Here is a 17,741-nt window from a genome sequence, read left to right as displayed (position 1 = left end):
TTCAACGGTAAATCACTTAATGCTAGGAATGGTTTTTTCTTATCAAAAATATATATGATTCGATGCTTTTGCATTTTTCCCATTAAGACTTACCAATTGCAATAGATTTGTTTAGTTGATACAACAGCAATAAAACTAACCAATTACAATAAGACGATATGAATTATTAAAATTAGGAAATAAATTGAAAATTTTTGTTCGCGTTAATATAAAGAAAAGTGGTGTTTAAATTCGGTCTCACGTAAGGCGATTTGAAAAATTATCCTGTTTAATTATCTTGTTTATACTCCCTTTCTCTATTAAGCGGAGACAAGATTTTCAAAATGATCAATTAAACTCAAACAAACACAGCAGAATTTTTTCGCATAATACTCACTCTCTCTCTCTCTCTCTCTCTCTATCTCTCTCTCTCTCTCTCTCTCTCTCTCTTTTTTTTTTAATTTCGCGGACCAATTCAACAATGAAATATTCGAAAATTGGTATTTGACAAAATAATATTGATGAAACTACAGTAGATGCCAACCATTTACTGTAGTGGGGTTCAAAAAATAATTTATATGTTAACAGATAGGTTTGGATTCGACCCGTGTACTTTTATATGTACTTTTATCAGACACTATCATAATACCTGGACGATCTGATGGCATTAATGGATTTGTAGGTGGTAATGACGTCATCATCTGGTGACCTTTTTGTGCTGTTGGGATAAAGATATGTCAAACTGTTATAATATTAAAAGACAGAGTAGAAAAGGATGAAGATTAAGGACTCTTAGAGGAGCAAATTCAAATACTGCGATACTATAATACGTTAAGAATCAACAGAAGTTAGCAAAAAGACTTTAGAAAAATATTATAAACTGTTAAAAAAATGTTTTTGTAAAAAAAACTTGCACTTTGCACAATTGACAAATGATCTATTAATATATGATCAGAAGTCTGATTTTCTCCCTGGGGATCAACAACTAATATTCAAGTTAAACTAACTGACAATAAATGGTTAAAATTGAATGTATAATCTCCAACCTCATCAAACCTGGTTCTTAAGATCAAGTCTCTTCTTACAACTTGTACATAAGAGGCATTCGTTTGCATTGTGGGATGGGATCTCATCCATTAAATTATATTTTAACTATCTTTTACCAAAAATGGTTTATTTTAGGGGCAAATTCTTCGTGCGGGTATTACTGTCAAATGACAGCTTCTAGTAAGAATTTGTGAAGGATCAATTTTTCGAGATATTTATAGGTAGACCTCCCCCACAAATTTCCATTCTCAACAAAATGAAATTTTGAAAGAGGTATCTTTGTTACGGAAGCTGACAACGGACGCATCCACGACCTTCAGCCCCCCCCCCCCACTCCCCATGAATAAACAAAACCCTCACAATTCACAAAAATTCGCTCGCACAAATTAAAAAGATTCAACGGTAAATCACTTAATGCTAGGAATGGTTTTTTCTTATTAAAAATATATATGATTCGATGCTTTTGCATTTTTCCCATTAAGACTTACCAATTGCAATAGATTTGTTTAGTTGATACAACAGCAATAAAACTAACCAATTACAATAAGATGATATGAATTATTAAAATTAGGAAATAAATTGAAAATTTTTGTTCGCGGTAATATAAAAAAAAGGTGTTCAAATTCGGTCTCACGTAAGGCGTTTTGAAAAATTATCCTGTTTAATTATCTTGTTTATACTCCCTTTCTCTATTCACCGGCGACAAGATTTTCAAAATGATCAATTAAACTCAAACAAACACAGCAGAATTTTTTCATATAAAACTCTCTCTCTCTCTCTCTCTCTCTCTCTCTCTCTCTCTCTCTCTCTCTCTCTCTCTTTTAATTTCGCGGACCAATTCAACAATGAAATATTCGAAAATTGGTATTTGACAAAATAATATTGATGAAACTACAGTAGATGCCAACCATTTACTGTAGTGGGGTTCAAAAAATAATTTATATGTTAACAGATAGGTTTGGATTCGACCCGTGTACTTTTATATGTACTTTTATCAGACACTATCATAATACCTGGACGATCTGATGGCATTAATGGACTTGTAGGTGGTAATGACGTCATCATCTGGTGACCTTTTTGTGCTGTTGGGATAAAGATATGTCAAACTGTTATAATATTGAAAGACAGAGTAGAAAAGGATGAAGATTAAGGACTTTCAGAGGAGCAAATTCACATACTGCGATACTATAATGTGTTTAGAATTAACAGAATATTAGCAAAAAAGATTCACAATATTGAAAGCCTTACCGTCTGTCTTCTGGCAGATTGAGGGTAGTTTGTCATTACATGGTCTTAGAACTATTTCATATTCCTGCTCATTAGCTTGTTTCCTCACACTGACACATGCTGATGTATTTGAACCAAGTTCATTTCCTTGAATAAACATTACAAAAGTGTTAATTTGTATTCAGGCAGAATTTTATATATCAAGTATAGTTGAATATCTTAACAAAATATTTTACAGGGGTACAATAAATTTAAAGTCGTTTATAATCGTAAACTAAAAGACATTTCGGTGGAGCGTGATTAAGTAGCACTTACCACGAGTCCACCGGATGATACGCCGACGTACGTAGCGGGTCCACTGTAACTGACCTCCATCTTTCAAAGGCAGACCATCAATCACGGCATCCGTCCATTTTTTGTTTGAACTGTCTGTGAAAGGTGACAAATAAGTTGTAGATAATAAACGTTTCTACATACCATTTTTGTGTAAGACATATCTCCATAAACGATTTGAAATGATAACAAATTTAAGCATCAATTTTTCTAATCTCTACTTATTGTTACGATGTGCATGGATGATTTTTAAAAACAAATGTTTAACCAAATTGTGTCTGGTAAAGGAATACATATGAAATTATCAAATCATCTTTCAAGTCGGTTAACATGAAAAATCATCCCGCAAGTAAAATAACATCGTTATGCTTAATAGAAAAAAGTCACGTGTAACTAAACACCATAAATCGCATTTCATAACAATGTATGAATGTTACGTTAATGTCTACAACTGGCAATCACAGATTTGTTCAGGTAAGATTATATTTTTGTTTTTTTACTCTAAAATTGTAGTATGCATAATTTTAATGCAAAGAAAATCAGGGGATGATTTCATTTAATTTATTACGCAGTGTACTAAAACATTCCCTTGTTTGTCAATATATTTATTACAAAGAACTAATCCAGTAAATGATTTAGAACCGTTATAACAAGAGCTTGGACTTTCGGTGGGATGTTTTTATCTAGTTGGCTCATCAAGACAAGCTGTCAAACATTGACCTTCTTTCTTCTTATTCGCTAAGAGAACCTCATCAATATTCATAGACTGTCAAAACCGCTGCTCTGCTGTGTACAACTAACGCTGGTTAGGCTTTTTTCAGTTCAGTTCATTTATTCGCCCAAAACCATTTCAAACATATGGTACATGAGGACAAAAATAACATTAAAATATACATTATAAATTGAAATATACATCTCTGGATAAATCGGACAAGTGTCATTGCGTTCCATGTATGCATATCTATTAGCCATTGGCTGGACAGTTAACCATTAACAGACCCCGCCTTTATCAAATCGGAGTCTCTTCATAAAGTCCAAGCTCTTGTTAAAACGGTTCTAATTTTTGTTATTAGATATGTCATTTGATTACTCAACTCAAAAATCAGTAAAACGCTTGCTTCTTTAATCAGTACAATCGCTCAATTTATTAGATAGAGATAATTTGTCATTTTTTGTTCAAAAAGAGGCACGTATCAAACTATTTCAGCACTTTGTACTCTCAATACTTTGATTCATTATGAGCAGCGCTTTCGCGAAGCTTCCAGGTTTCGGTTCCATGCAATGAAGTGTTAAGCGTATGTACGCGAACCGCTTAAAAATTGGGTAAATTCATAGACCCACAGGGAGGAGACAAGCTCTACATATATAAATACATCCATGTTTATGAATAAATTAGATAAAAAAATATGCAACTTTAAACTTCATACGATAAGTTGAAAATGATCGTTCTACATAAATGTCATAAAATGACGTTTTTATGGCGTACCTGCTGCATCACAAGGATGCATGAATAAGTGTGTAAAATTCCCCAAAAGACACTCGTCAAGTGCTTCTGCTGTGAAAGAAACCGTACAAACATTTAATAATAAAAGAAAGAGATGTATTTTCCCTCCAAAATATTTATTTGATCTTTACGTGTTGATTGTTTAGTCCAAACTTTGCTTTTGTTGAATTAAGTTAGATTTAATAACCAATATCTATTTAAAAAAAGAATGTGTACACAATGTTTATATTAACCTGCTATATCGAAGGCGCTGTTTTGAATTTCGTATATTGCAATCTGGTAAACATGGAAAACAGATTCCAAGGTTTTGGTTCCAACAACATCATTACGAAAGTTAGCAGGTGCAATTACTCTACATGTTTTATTTATCAACCGTCCTTGTTCCAGATTTGATAAACAGTAGCAATGTGTTTCCTGTAAAATACAAAATAAAACTTAAAAGCTTCATAAAAGATATCTTGCCAATCAAATCTCATCGTTTCATATGTATGAAATGTCATCTTTTCATACTCGAAAGAAAGTTAGCTGTTAAAAGTACTCACGTTGACTCCGAAATGGCTCTTACACTGTATGTAACAATCAGCTACAGGGCCAATGACGGTGGAATGACTTGTCAACGTTTGTTCACGAATCGATGAATTCGGCCAATAAATGTAGCATCCTAAAAATTCAAAGAAAGGAACGTCATTTTGTATAGGTGTCGGAAATTTTCGCAAAGTTAGACAGAAAACATAATGATAACCTTTTATTTTATTTTATTATTTTTTGGTCATGATTTTCTGATAAGTTTATCCCCCCTCCCCTTTCCTCACTTTCGATTTGCTTCCGACGCCACGTACTGTTTTGTGTAATACTTTTATCCCTTTTATAGCTATCACACCTTCATTGTCATCCACAAGACTAGTGTTCATAATGTTCATCACGTCTCTCTCTCTCTCTCTCTCTCTCTCTCTCTCTCTCTCTCTCTCTCTCTCTCTCTCTCTCTCTCTCTCTCTCTCTCTTCCATTGCCATTACCCAAGAATTTAAACCACGGAGTGAATGTTGCCGTGGCTCCTATCCAATGAAGGCACATAGGCCTATAACGATTTGTGGGTTGGAGGACTGGGATATCCTGAACTATGACGTCATAAGATGAAGCTCTATCAGATCCCACCAAGATACAGGACTGAGAAGCGTCATCCCACTTTTTTTCGGTCTGTTCTATGTACAGATCTAACGAAAGAAATATTTCAAATCATTACTTTATACGCAAGACTTAAACTTGAATCCTAGGAGTAACTAGTTTACAGCAAGATGCCCCGTTTAATTATCTTCATGTGCCTCATGTGAATTTCATGTAAAAGATTTTTACACACACATGCGCTCGCGAGAGTTAGATTTGTTCATGATACATTTTTATTTTTTCTCAAAAACCTTCTTAATATCTATTTGGCAGAAAATCGGGTAATGTAAATTTAAGTTTGTTAATCATGATCCCCCGGTACGGTTAGGTCTCATTGAGGAGGAGTCATATTTTTACATATATAAATAAAAAAAATTTAAAAATCTTCTCCTCAAAAACCGTTTGTCTATAAAGACCGAAATTTGAGTGAAATCGTTAGGGAAGATTCAAGTTTGTGCAAACCGTGTTATAAAAATAAAATTGAACGTCATAGATTTCCAATGCAAACATATGACGAAATATACGGTTTAATATAAACAATTGTTTAAGATCATTTTGAGAACTAAAATGTTCAGTAAGTGATATGACTACAAACTAATTCTTTTACAAAAGGAAGTCATTGCTTAACATAATAACTAAAGAATCTTGAAAATCTTTTTATATGGATCTACTTAGTATTCTAATACATTGTCCAGATATTTTGTATACGATTCCATACAAAGCTGATTTTGTTATTGCTTAGATTAGCCATGTGGTCCCTGGGCCTTGGGCCTCTTGTTTAACTTATCTGAAATTTCAGTTTAGTCACAATATTCATATTTTTTTTTCAGGAGAAAGGTTGAAAAAAATCTTATACAAACAAGATTGTGTAAAGAGCCCATCAAGAGGTAGCCTACCATGTTTGATGTAGGTATAACTATGATGACGCTGTGGGTACAGGATAAAGAGCAGTAATGTCGAACATCCAACCAATCTGACGGACTCCATAGCAAAAACTATACCAGCCTGTAACAAAATGAACTGAGTAGTTCAGGAGTAATGAAGAGTGGGATTTGATAGCCAATTGACAATAATTAACATTTATATAGCGCATTATCTTTTATAAAACCCTTAAGCGCTTTACAGAGTAAGTCAAAATTACATAATAAAACAATACTAGTTTACATTACACCGCTGAAACAAAACACAATAAAATAATGAAAATTAACTTAGATCAGGACTCCAATGTATGAATACAATATGTGCCGTCTCCATTCAATTTATTATTGTTTTTGTTTTAACTTTAAAAGGGATAAAAGAGTAGTATTGAACACATCCTAATATAGAACGAGTACTTGAAAAAAGCGGAACTTCCACTGACGCTAAAAACCAATTACTAGGGACCAATTAGACAGAGGGGAAACAAAATACGGAGCACAGTTAATAGTGTACATAAAAGGACATTGCCTCGAGTTTTAGTAAATAGGGAGACTAAACTTTAGTCCCATCCCAATACAATTTCCACGATTGTGGGCATATTTCAGTGGCTATCGGAGTATAATTAACCAAACGCAGTCTAAAATGAATGACTGTGCTTCTGGTCTCCCAACAGGTTTTCACGCTGGACCTATCGCGGGCCTTAATTCCCCGTCCTCCCTGACGAAATTTCATCTAATTTATAGCTATGTACACCACTGCTTAAAGATAAATACACTTTTGGAAAAATATTGCAGTCAAATCACTATCATATTAAGCCCTTGTCGTAAATTTTCGACGAGAATTTTAAAATAAACTTACCTGTGCCTATACATCCTGTCAAAGTTTATAGTAACTGTGTTGTTCCATTCAGAAAACCACAAAACATATAGCATATTGTCGTCAAACACACACATGTACTTGTTTAGGAAGTAGTTTTCAATTTATGAGAAAAAAACTTAAGTGAAATTATCCGTGAAATATTAATGTTAAATATGGAAGAAATTCTCTATCTCATCTATGATATTGTATTTCGAAATGACTTTATATAAGGAATAAGGAATCATTCTTTGAGTATTATGAGGTGATAATTTTGGTCGGGGCGTGATCAAATCCAATAAAGCCCGAAGGGCTTTATGATAGATTTGATCACGCCCTGACCGTAATTATCACCTCATAATATTCAAAGAATGATTCCTTATTACTTATATTTATATAATTTTAAACCATCGTACGACTAAATATTTAAATGTAAATAAGCAAACCCCGCTGGCGCCTCAATTTGGCGTCATTTGTATTATGGGTTATAAAGTACAAAATCGATACGTAGTGTTATCACAGGCAAAGACATTGGAAAATGTAAATATACTGTTTTAATATTATGGTTTTCTCTTTTGTACGTAGAGATTTATTCTGACTTGTAACCACAAAACATTAATGGTGAATGATATATATGTAAACTGGTGACGTGCGTCTTTCACAGGCACCTACGTTGCATATTTTTCTCACAAGAAAAATATACCCTATACCTAATTGTATAGGGTATATATTTATATATACGAGAAAAATATATAACGTCAGGTGCCTGTGGCGTCTCAATTTGTCAATTAATGGCAATAATTGGACACAAAAGTCCCGATTTGTTGTCAAGATAATCACCTCAAAGTACAGAAATTTATTGTCATTCTCACATCATTTTCACCAACATGCATCTGTAATGAACAAATGAATCTCATACAGCAAAAATAAAAAGATAACAGATTTGTTTATTTCTTTAATATAAATAGAACTGTTGACGATTTAGGACATTCATATCAGATCATTACTTCATCAAAACAATGAATATCTCAATAAATAATGAAGACTGCAAAATGGACTATATCTATAACTAGAGATATTTACAGAATGATGGAGGTCAATGATTATAATAAAGAATCAATATACAAACTGCTGCCCTTTATACACATCAGTCAATAAATATCCAGTTTCAAATGGAAAGCACATGCAAGTATTGCAATCAAGTCAAAAACATTGCCATTAGTCAAAATTATAAACATGCTCTTTGTAAGAGAAATCCAAACAATGTTGTAATAAATAATTGAGAAAATGAGTGTACCGTTTAAAGGAAGTCTTGTATAATGACAACTGGTCAGTATAAGCAACTTTAGTTAGTGAACGGCAAAATTTACACATCTGAAATCATCTCTTTTGTAGATGCAAAAATATTGATAAATACTTTCGTCATATTCAAAAGACAAACCCTAGGTAATAGAATGGAATGCTTCAAATGGAGTTTGTTTGGAAGACAAAACATACTAATGAAAGCAAATCCTATTATATATATATAAATATATATGTCATAATATTATAACATGATGTATGTTGCCATTTTGTTTTAGATGTCTTTGATGTTCTACTAGCAAATGCACTCTGGAGATCAATGATAATTCACATATATGTACAATTATGTAACGAATGAAAAATCATAATGAGGAAAAAATGGAACTATTCATAATATATATAAATATATATAATTTAAATCATCTACCATTGGATAAGGGGTTCACCTTTCACTCAGCAGAGCTCTGAGATTCTGTGTCATCTAAACTAGAGGGCAATACACAAATCAGGTACAGGCTGGAGGCAATATACAAATCAGGACAATACACAAATCAGGACGGCATCATTGTTATCACAGCTGTAACAGTGAACAACCACAGATAGATGGGGGGGGGGGGGGGGGGGGGGTATAGAGCATTCTACTGACCAAACAAAAGGCATAGTTACCTATAGAACCAAACACACATGTAGTGTAGGGGGTCTGTTCTTCTACTGAAGAACAAAGGTTGTGTGGCCATAGACAGGTACATGTATAGGTAGTAAATAGGGGTCTACTTGGCTACGAAATGACAGACATAATTTAGTGTGAGAGTACATATAGTCACTTTGAAACTTACAAGGAACCATTTGTGCGGTGTACCAAAAGATTGGACACAAAATTACCACTCATGATGGGCATTTATTGGGTTTCTATTGACCTCAATACTCTTTACTTCTTAGACCAGCTGTACATTAAAACAAATGGATTTATTTCATTTTCTTATGAGCTGTAGCTTTTCAAAATATATTGAAAATAAAGATGACAATGCAATTCAAAAAGTCAACACATAATTGAAAACTTCATTACATCTTGTAGCCAGTCACAATCTTAAGAAGTGTTTATAATACTCCTTCTACAAATCCAAAATAGACTTAAATATAAAAAGATATGGAGGAGATTCAATGAGGAAGGAAGGAAGAAAGACTTCATATCAGTGTGAACTACATCAAGATTGAATCTTGTTTATCAGTGCATACTTCTTTCTTTGAATAAAATCACTTGTAAAGTCAGCTGTTCAGATTCAATGACTCCTCAGTTCACCTCACACACAGATTATAGGAAGGAAACACTGGCCAGAACAGCCCCACACAATGCCTCCACGTGGTTGTTCTGATTCCCTTTTTCCTTGTAGTTCCAGAGTTTTATAACATCAGATAGTCAGAGGGCGGGATCCAGCGGCCCGGGTCTGCTTCACACACTGTCATATTGTCTCCAGAATGGAGGGTGGAGGAAGGACAGGAAGTGTGGCGGGGGCCGACTTATTTACCTGAAAAAGAGCGTTCAGGTGTTAAAAAGTAGATGTAGAAAACTGTAGTACATTGTCTCAATATAAGAAATTGTAAACAGAGAGATTTTGATATGTTATATAAATGTGTTAGAGAAAACCCAAGCCATGCAAACAAATTAATATATGAAACAATTTTAAAAAGAGAACAATCACAAATTGCCAGGACATTCCCCTCTATTACTGATGCAACAAATCCAAGCATCCAAAATTGTATGCAGAGTTTACATGCATCAAAATTACTGGTAAATGGATCATTATTTAAATAAAAAGATGATATCAAAGCAAAAACAAAACCAAAATTCAAACTAAATCAGCATCAACAAAAATCCAGGAAAAGGAATTACAATATGGTTTCCATGACTTCAGTGCTACTCTTACGTAGAGGCAGAAAATACCGATTTTCAAAATTGTTATCCAACTGAAATTTACAATAGTATCTTAATTATTGTTTTCTACTGGAATGAAATTAAACATAGATGATTGAATTAATGGACAAAAAACTTCATGTTTTGTTTTCATTTTTTCTTCAGAAAATTTTCAAAAAGTAATTTTTAAAAATGAAGTTCATAATGAAACAACTATTTCTATGTAAAGCGGGTGGTAATTCATTATTTCCCCTTTTACATGCATTTATTATAATAACTAAAATAAAACCTTAACAATTTAACTTGAAACATTACTTGAATACAAAAACACTACTGAATGTCAAGTTACATCTGTATCAATCTTATTTTATGTTTGATCAATCATATTTTCTCCAAAACATATCTTGCCAAAGCATCAATGTGGTCTATGGTCAGAGGGGAGAGGGGGAACATATAGATTGATATACAATGTGTATTTTTTCCTAAACACAATATTTAAAGTGGAAAAAACCAAATAGCCAACTGCCAGAGGCCAAATACACACTGGCCTTCATACTATGTAATATACCAAGGGAGAGAACCATTTTTATATTGATAATTTAGATAAAATTGTAAATATATATACAATACAACATGTACAATGCTTTATTTTTTTTTTTTTATAAGAATATAATTGCGATCATTGCAAAACTTATTCAACTCCCATTTGTGAGTTACCATTTACCAGGTTAATGGAATTTATACAGGGAAGCTAATTGTTTTTTGCAAATTTGAGAGTTTAATCTCAAACTGCAAAAACTTCATTCACTAAAAAAAAATGCATACTATCATAATCATCAATTCAAACATAAAAAAAAAAATATAATCCAACAAATATTTTGAAATGGAAATTTAAAAATTTTAACTCATAAGAAAAATTTAAGAGAAAGTATTTTTTGCAATGTATGCAACCAAAATACTTTTACCAAAATGAACTAACAATTAAAATATGCTATAAAATGTATGAAAGTAATTTCTCTGACAATAATATATTTTAAATGTTAGTTCATTTTGGTAAAAGTATTTTGGTTGCATACATTGCAAAAAATACTTTCTCTTAAATTTTTCTTTTGAGTTAAAATTTTTAAATTTCCATTTCAAAATATTTGTCTTGTTAGGGTCTGTAGAATCCCCCTTTTTAAACACTGGAATAATTATTGAGGAAGACCACGTACTGGGAAAAATACCAGTATTTAATATACAATTAAAAAGATTATGTAGTATAGGTAAAAAATAGTCTTGAAATTCAATAAAATATTCGTTCAAAATTCCATCTTCACCGTGGGATTTTCCAGGCTTTAGATTACTGATAGCCTCTTTAATTTCATCAATACTAATGTTTTTATCTAGCTCTTCAAAAATACAATTAATATCTAAACCTTCATTTCCACTTTCGATCTCACCGTCATCCTGCGTGGAAGCAATTGATTTAAAATGCTCGTAAAAATTTTCCAAAGAAATATTTGAATTAGTTTTAGACCTTTTCTTAAATTTGGCGAAAAATTGTTTTGGGTTGTTTTGTTTTAACAAAGATAATTGGTCACCTTCAGTATTTTTGTAGATACGTTTGGCTTTGTGTTTTTTGTAGATACGTTTTTTACTTAAAAGATCCGCATGGTTAGAATTACATTTATAACTGTTAAATTTGCGCAACGCGACAACATAATCCTTATACAAAGATTTTAATGGTGTGTTATGAGGATAATTGTAACGACTGGTCTGTAACTAGGTCAATTGTAATGACTGGTGTTTGTAACTAGGTCAGTTGTGTGAAACTAGGTCATTTGTGATGAAAGGTGTGAAACTAGGTTGCTAATAATGACAGGTGTTTGTAACTAGGTCAGTTATATTGACCGGTGTGGAACTATATCAGTTGTAATAACAGGTGTGGAACTAAGTCAGTTGTAACGACAGGTGTGTAACTAGGTCAGGAGTTTTCTAACCTGTGGAACTGGTTCCCCCTGTGCTACAGTGTAGGTAGGCTGGACTTTTTCTGGGGTCATAAATACACCCTGTAAATCAAAGAAATATTCCATATAGATAAATTCTACATTTATGAAAAATAAAGGTAGAAATTCAAACTTTTATTTTGATAAATAAAACAAACTATATGACTAAATTTCAAAATTCAAATATTAAATGAATGTACAAAAGTTTTGGTTCTCATCAGGTATAATGCTGCCATATTGATTTAATTTAGTGCCATATTGAAAGAGAATAGCTAAGTTTATAAATAGGAAAGTTGAGTTATGCAAAAATTGCAAATCTTATAATAAAATACATACCTGTTGCATCATATTTTGAAATTTTGGTCTGAGAACCTAGACATTAATTATTTTGGCCTAATAGGGGCCTGCAAGACATTTCTTTGTTTCATTAGTGATGAGTCATATTAACATTAAAATTTGGGAGTATATACAATAACAATATACAAAGTGATATAAACATTGTCTATTGGGCAACAGCAACCTAGTGACTACTTATAGTTTCTAAAAAGCTTCACTTAGTCTACAAAATTGTGAACACAAAAGTTGTTTATTGAGCTACAAAAGGATACCAAGGTGTCTATAAAAGTTTTCTATTGAGGTACAGCAACATAACAAAGTGACTATAGAATTGTCTAGTGTGCAGTTACACAAAGTGACTATAGAAGTTGTCTATTGAGGTACAGCAACATAACAAAGTGACTATAGAAGTTGTCTATTGAGGCACAGCAAAATACACAAAGAGAATACAAAAGTTTTCTATAAAGGTGAAGAAGATGCAAAGAAAGAAACTACAGACATTGTTTGCTGAGGTACAGTAACACAAGGGGAATACAGAAATGATATACTGAGGTATAGCATTGAAAAGAAGTTGTCTATTGACTTACAGCCAACCAAACAAAGGGATTACAGAGGTATACACCCAGCTACCAAAGCCGAACAAGCAAATTATAATTACTTTTCTCGGGATGGACTCACATTGTCACCCGAGTGATAATGGTTGCTACGGGAATGATTGACTGACGGAATCAGACCTCTCCCCTGGTTAAAAACAAAACCTTGAGGTTAGTAACAAAACAGGTTATCTAATGGACGTCTCCTTTGTTTGTTAGACACTGCAACCTCTCACATCAGTGCAGTCACAGTGGTTTGTTTCACATTTCTTTCCTATATACATCAAACCATCAAATGACTTGACAATTACTTCAACTGTTGTTAAAACTTTATCAGTATTAAAAAATCCAATCATTACATCTAAGCACTCTCTTCAATAGTCTAGTACATTATTCATATCATTTTACTTCTACATATTCCAAACAATACACAATCTAGCTCTGGGTTATTGTTGTTGAAATAAAACAGAATTTGCACGGGAAAGTCCTCTCCATAAATAGCAGTTCCCCTTACCTGGAACTGTGGGGGGCCTCTCTGTGAGGGGGAGGGGTGGTCCTCCCTCCCTACAGCATGGTTACTTTGGCCATGTGGAGTGGAATTGTGGTACGGATGAGATGCATTATGGGAATGATGTTCCGATGACTGTGGGCGTTGATTGGAGTATGGAGAGGGAGGGGGCCTAGAAGGAGGGGGCATTGCAAAACCTGAAAAGTAATCAGAGTGAGGACATGGCTCACAATTGGCAACATAGAATAAGGTATTCTGAAATGCTTATTTTATTGATAATACTTGGTCAAAACGTTTTGGTGCTTATAATACAACCAAACTACATTTTTACCCCAATATTAGGGCCCACAAAGATGGGTAAGTATAATACACCAAATTGTATTATAGAATTATTCAATAATATATAAAAAACAACCCCTAAATCTATTACTAGAAAATGTATGACTATGTAATTTTGTTGAATTTACCTCCATGCTTACCTGAGTATTTGTTGGACACATCTCTGTACATTCTTGGACTGTTCTCCAGGAGTCTGGGAACCCTGGCCTGAGACATTTGTAGATTATGTTTATACACAGCTATGTCCTCACACGAAGAGCCCGGATTCTTGAACTCTTCCGCCTGGTCTGGAAACTGTTCCTGGTGGGAAATGGGATCACACGGGGAATTCCTATGGCTACTGTGTTCACGGCTACTGTAGCCTGACTCCCTGGGGGAGTCCCCTCTCTCCTCCTCACAGTTCACTAACACTGGTGTCCTTGACCTTTCACCTTGAGGCTGTTCACCTGACAACTGAGCGAGTTTAGGAGGTAGAGGGTTGTAAGGCCGTGATTTTGAAGTGTCACTGCTGAACCCTGAGGACTGAGAGGAATCATGGTCCTGTGGATACACTGTGTTAGCACTACTGGAGACTAGGGGGTGAGGGGCGTGAGTGCCACCAGAGCCGTCACCACTGGGGGTGGGGAGACGAGTCACTTCCTGTGTGTATAAGGTCGCACTGTGTTTGTACACAGAGGTATTGGGGACACGTGTCACTTCCTGTGTAAACATAACTTCACTCTGTCTATACAACTGTTGGCTAGGACTCTGTCGTGACAATGGAAGTCTTTGGTATGGAGATTCAGAACGATAATCACGAGCACTTTGTTCACTGATTGCAAGTTCAGATAAACGCTGGTTCATTGAAGGGGAGTTCATGCTTCTCCTGTCATAGTTCATCACACCGTAGGGAGAGCCCCTGTTAGGAGTAGGAGGGAGTTTCCGGTGTGCAACTGAGTTATAGGTGGGGGAAGCCTTATAAGGAGGTGGTTGATTAGTTGACAGAGCATCATTTACCTGCAATAAAAAATCACCTTTTTTTCAAAAAAAATATTCTTTAAGACTTCAAGAAGAATGGAGTGATAAACTGTCAGAATCAGTATCTTACCTGGTGATTAAGCTGGGATTGTGAACTGTTCATTTTTTGTTCCATCACAGCATAAAAATCCTTTCTCCAATCTGCGGTCTTCCCATGATCCTCTTGGCTGGCACTGCCACTGTCACTGCCTGACCGTGACCGCCCACGGAATCCGAACCCATTAGGGGGCTCGCTGGTGATTGGAGTGCTTTGGTCCACAATATTACTGTGGTGAAACATGGGGGAGGGAGGATTATAACCACTGTCACTGAACCCTGAGGTTTCTAGAGGCCGAGCACTAGGATCAGACATTTTGTCTTTAGGTGAAGCTGTGCTAACTTCTCGCACCTTCTGGAAAGATGTCCTGATCTGATTGGGAGTACTGTAAGTTTGTGATAAAACAGTTTGATTTGTATGACACTGAACACTTCCTGTATGTTGCTGATGTATGGGTGTGGGACCTGAGCGATAGGAAGCCACTTTGACCCTGCCCGAATACCCCTCCACATCACTGGAGTACCCCACCTCTCTTTGGCGCTCTTTCCTGGGGGTAAACCCGTCCCTGTCACTCTCATAACCCCCCCTCACAAAACCTTGCTCGTTGAGCAGGTGCTGTCTCCGCTGTCGAATAAACTCAGTTTCACTCCGGTATCCCGTATCAGAGTCATAATCTCTGGAGCGCTGAGATTTCACCACAGGACTAGCACTATAGGATGAGTGAGCATTGGGACTTCGCGGATCAGAGAACTGTGACAGTCTGCTGGAGAGTTCTGACGGGGAGCAGTAAGTGAAGGCAGGGGTTCGCTTAGAGACTGGCGTGTTGGGTGCAGGCTGGTCCTTCTGGACTGACACATCAGGGTTTGATCCTAAACACGTAGAAGGCCCCCTCCCCGAGAATCCACCATCATCATCAACCAACTTCCTGTGCTTCTCTTTTCCTGAAAAAATATTTATATCACAAATGAGAATGCTAATTAGAGTATGAGCACTATAAATGAGTTTTTTTAAAGAAGTATTTCCCAAAGAACTTCATCTTACCTTTTCTGGGTGCAGGCTGAGGTTTGTCTCCTGACGTTATCATTGAGGTCATCTCTCCAATAGGTGACCTTGACCTGCTGACTTCTCTGTCTGGTTCCTGGTCTGAGTAATGATGCTGTAGCCTGGCCTTGTCTTTGGCTAGTTTCTCCTGCAAAATGCTTTGTACATGTAAATCTAGTCTCTGAATGTGTAAAACTCCACAGCTTGGTAAAATACAAACTCTAGGTCAAGATGTAAGTATGTTAAGTACTATTTAGGTCAGTGTTTTAATACTGTAATCAATCTATGGTAAGTTACCTCAAACATCCACAAATTAAGTGATATAATGCTACATATAATATTAAATCTTGTTCTACACAGAGTGTCACATTTAGCTGGAGATATTATTTAGAGCCCCGTACCTTATCACACTGATAAAGACGGTGGGCATCGATCGGAGAGGCCGGGTTAGGATGTCTACTCGGGTCACCATCGTGGTGGTCACCATAAACCAATGCAGCGGTCTGCAAAAGTGTTAGCTACTGTTACCATGGATACACATATTATTTCCATTTCAACATACAATTATAAACACTGTGATTAGTGACTAGAAAATCCTCTCTATATGTTTACTTTATTTACATTATGCTGTCTAATACTGTATAATGGTGCAAGTAATACAGAGTGCAGATTAATGAAATATACTGATTGTAGATTTCCAGGTACTAATAAATATTCAAGCCTAGCGAACCTGTCATTTTAGGTTTCTGAAGTTAAATAGTGCATGAAGTAAAAGAACAAATGATGTGCCCAAGTGAAATGCTGCAAGCTATTTCTACATCTCATTCTAAAGGTCATCCACTAGCCTAATTTTACAGACAGAATCTATGACTAACCTCTTTGATAATCTACTCATTCCAATAAGACAACTACAGAAATTCAGGTAACTCTTTTATCTTAAATTATATCTGGCATTAAATCTATTGAATGTGGCAGTCAAGGATGAAATCCAAAAAAAGTTACAAAATGAATTCAATCACTGTAGAGTTTATAAGTTGACTGTACTGTGAACGAGGTGATCAATAAATTAGACACAGTGGGTGATTGGTTTGAGGCTCTGCGTGTAAAGGTCCTAACCTTTGACCTTACCTCCTCCTCGTATCCGCGGTTATCTCGCCCTCCGCTCCATCGAACATCTGCTGGTACCCCGCCCTGCTTCTGCCTCATTGCCAAGCTACGAGCATGTCTGATTTTTTCACGCATGTCTTTGGGGTAGGGGGTCGGACACCTAACCAATGTTCCCTACAAAGGACCAGGGGTTGAGTCTGGTTATCAATGGGGTACTTATTGTGTGGACAGGCAGACAATAGAGTGTAGTTCTAAAGGTTGAATATCCAATGATTAATTCTGAATAAGCTTGTTTAATGTAATACATTGATTGCATCTTTTACATTTGCAAGTGTACCCTATAAAAATATATATCAAAATGTCCTTTGTGCAATAACTTTTTTAAGCAATAAACACTTCATCTTCAGTGGAGTAAGTGTAAGTAATACATGGTGAAGGTGAAGTATATTTGCAGATATGACTGAACGCCTTACTTAACATGTTTATATGTATGGTTCTTTGAAAATTCAAGGAATACAAATTCATATATACAATA

General features: G+C 35.1%; 1 protein-coding gene across 19 annotated transcripts in view; it reads right to left on the bottom strand.

Annotated features, from left to right (window-relative positions):
* Nucleotides 1–7,968: 7,968 nt before the first annotated feature.
* LOC105336465 (uncharacterized) overlaps nucleotides 7,969–17,741 on the bottom strand; it is a 33,413-nt gene continuing 23,640 nt past the window's right edge. For 6 of the 19 annotated variants that reach the window (XM_011440772.4, XM_066067384.1, XM_034456945.2 and 3 more), the window contains 10 exons: nucleotides 17,216–17,380; nucleotides 16,501–16,602; nucleotides 16,100–16,247; nucleotides 15,092–15,999; nucleotides 14,145–15,000; nucleotides 13,672–13,862; nucleotides 13,243–13,305; nucleotides 12,223–12,291; nucleotides 10,220–10,293; nucleotides 7,969–9,854 (listed from right to left, as the gene is read on the bottom strand). In XM_011440772.4, the coding sequence (XP_011439074.3) occupies nucleotides 9,851–9,854; nucleotides 10,220–10,293; nucleotides 12,223–12,291; nucleotides 13,243–13,305; nucleotides 13,672–13,862; nucleotides 14,145–15,000; nucleotides 15,092–15,999; nucleotides 16,100–16,247; nucleotides 16,501–16,602; nucleotides 17,216–17,380 (2,580 nt within the window). In that variant the 3' untranslated portion in view covers nucleotides 7,969–9,850. Of the gene's footprint in view, nucleotides 9,855–10,219; nucleotides 10,294–12,220; nucleotides 12,292–12,564; nucleotides 12,633–13,151; nucleotides 13,306–13,671; nucleotides 13,863–14,144; nucleotides 15,001–15,091; nucleotides 16,000–16,099; nucleotides 16,248–16,500; nucleotides 16,603–17,215; nucleotides 17,381–17,741 lie in introns of those variants that run through there. The other 13 variants (XM_011440779.4, XR_901457.4, XM_011440780.4 and 10 more) reach the window with 13 other exon arrangements.

Source organism: Magallana gigas, chromosome 7 (genome assembly GCF_963853765.1).
Source record: "Magallana gigas chromosome 7, xbMagGiga1.1, whole genome shotgun sequence".
Lineage (NCBI taxonomy): Eukaryota > Metazoa > Mollusca > Bivalvia > Ostreida > Ostreidae > Magallana > Magallana gigas.
Note: the sequence above shows the minus strand (reverse complement) of the source record. Positions and strands in the feature narration are given on the sequence as shown.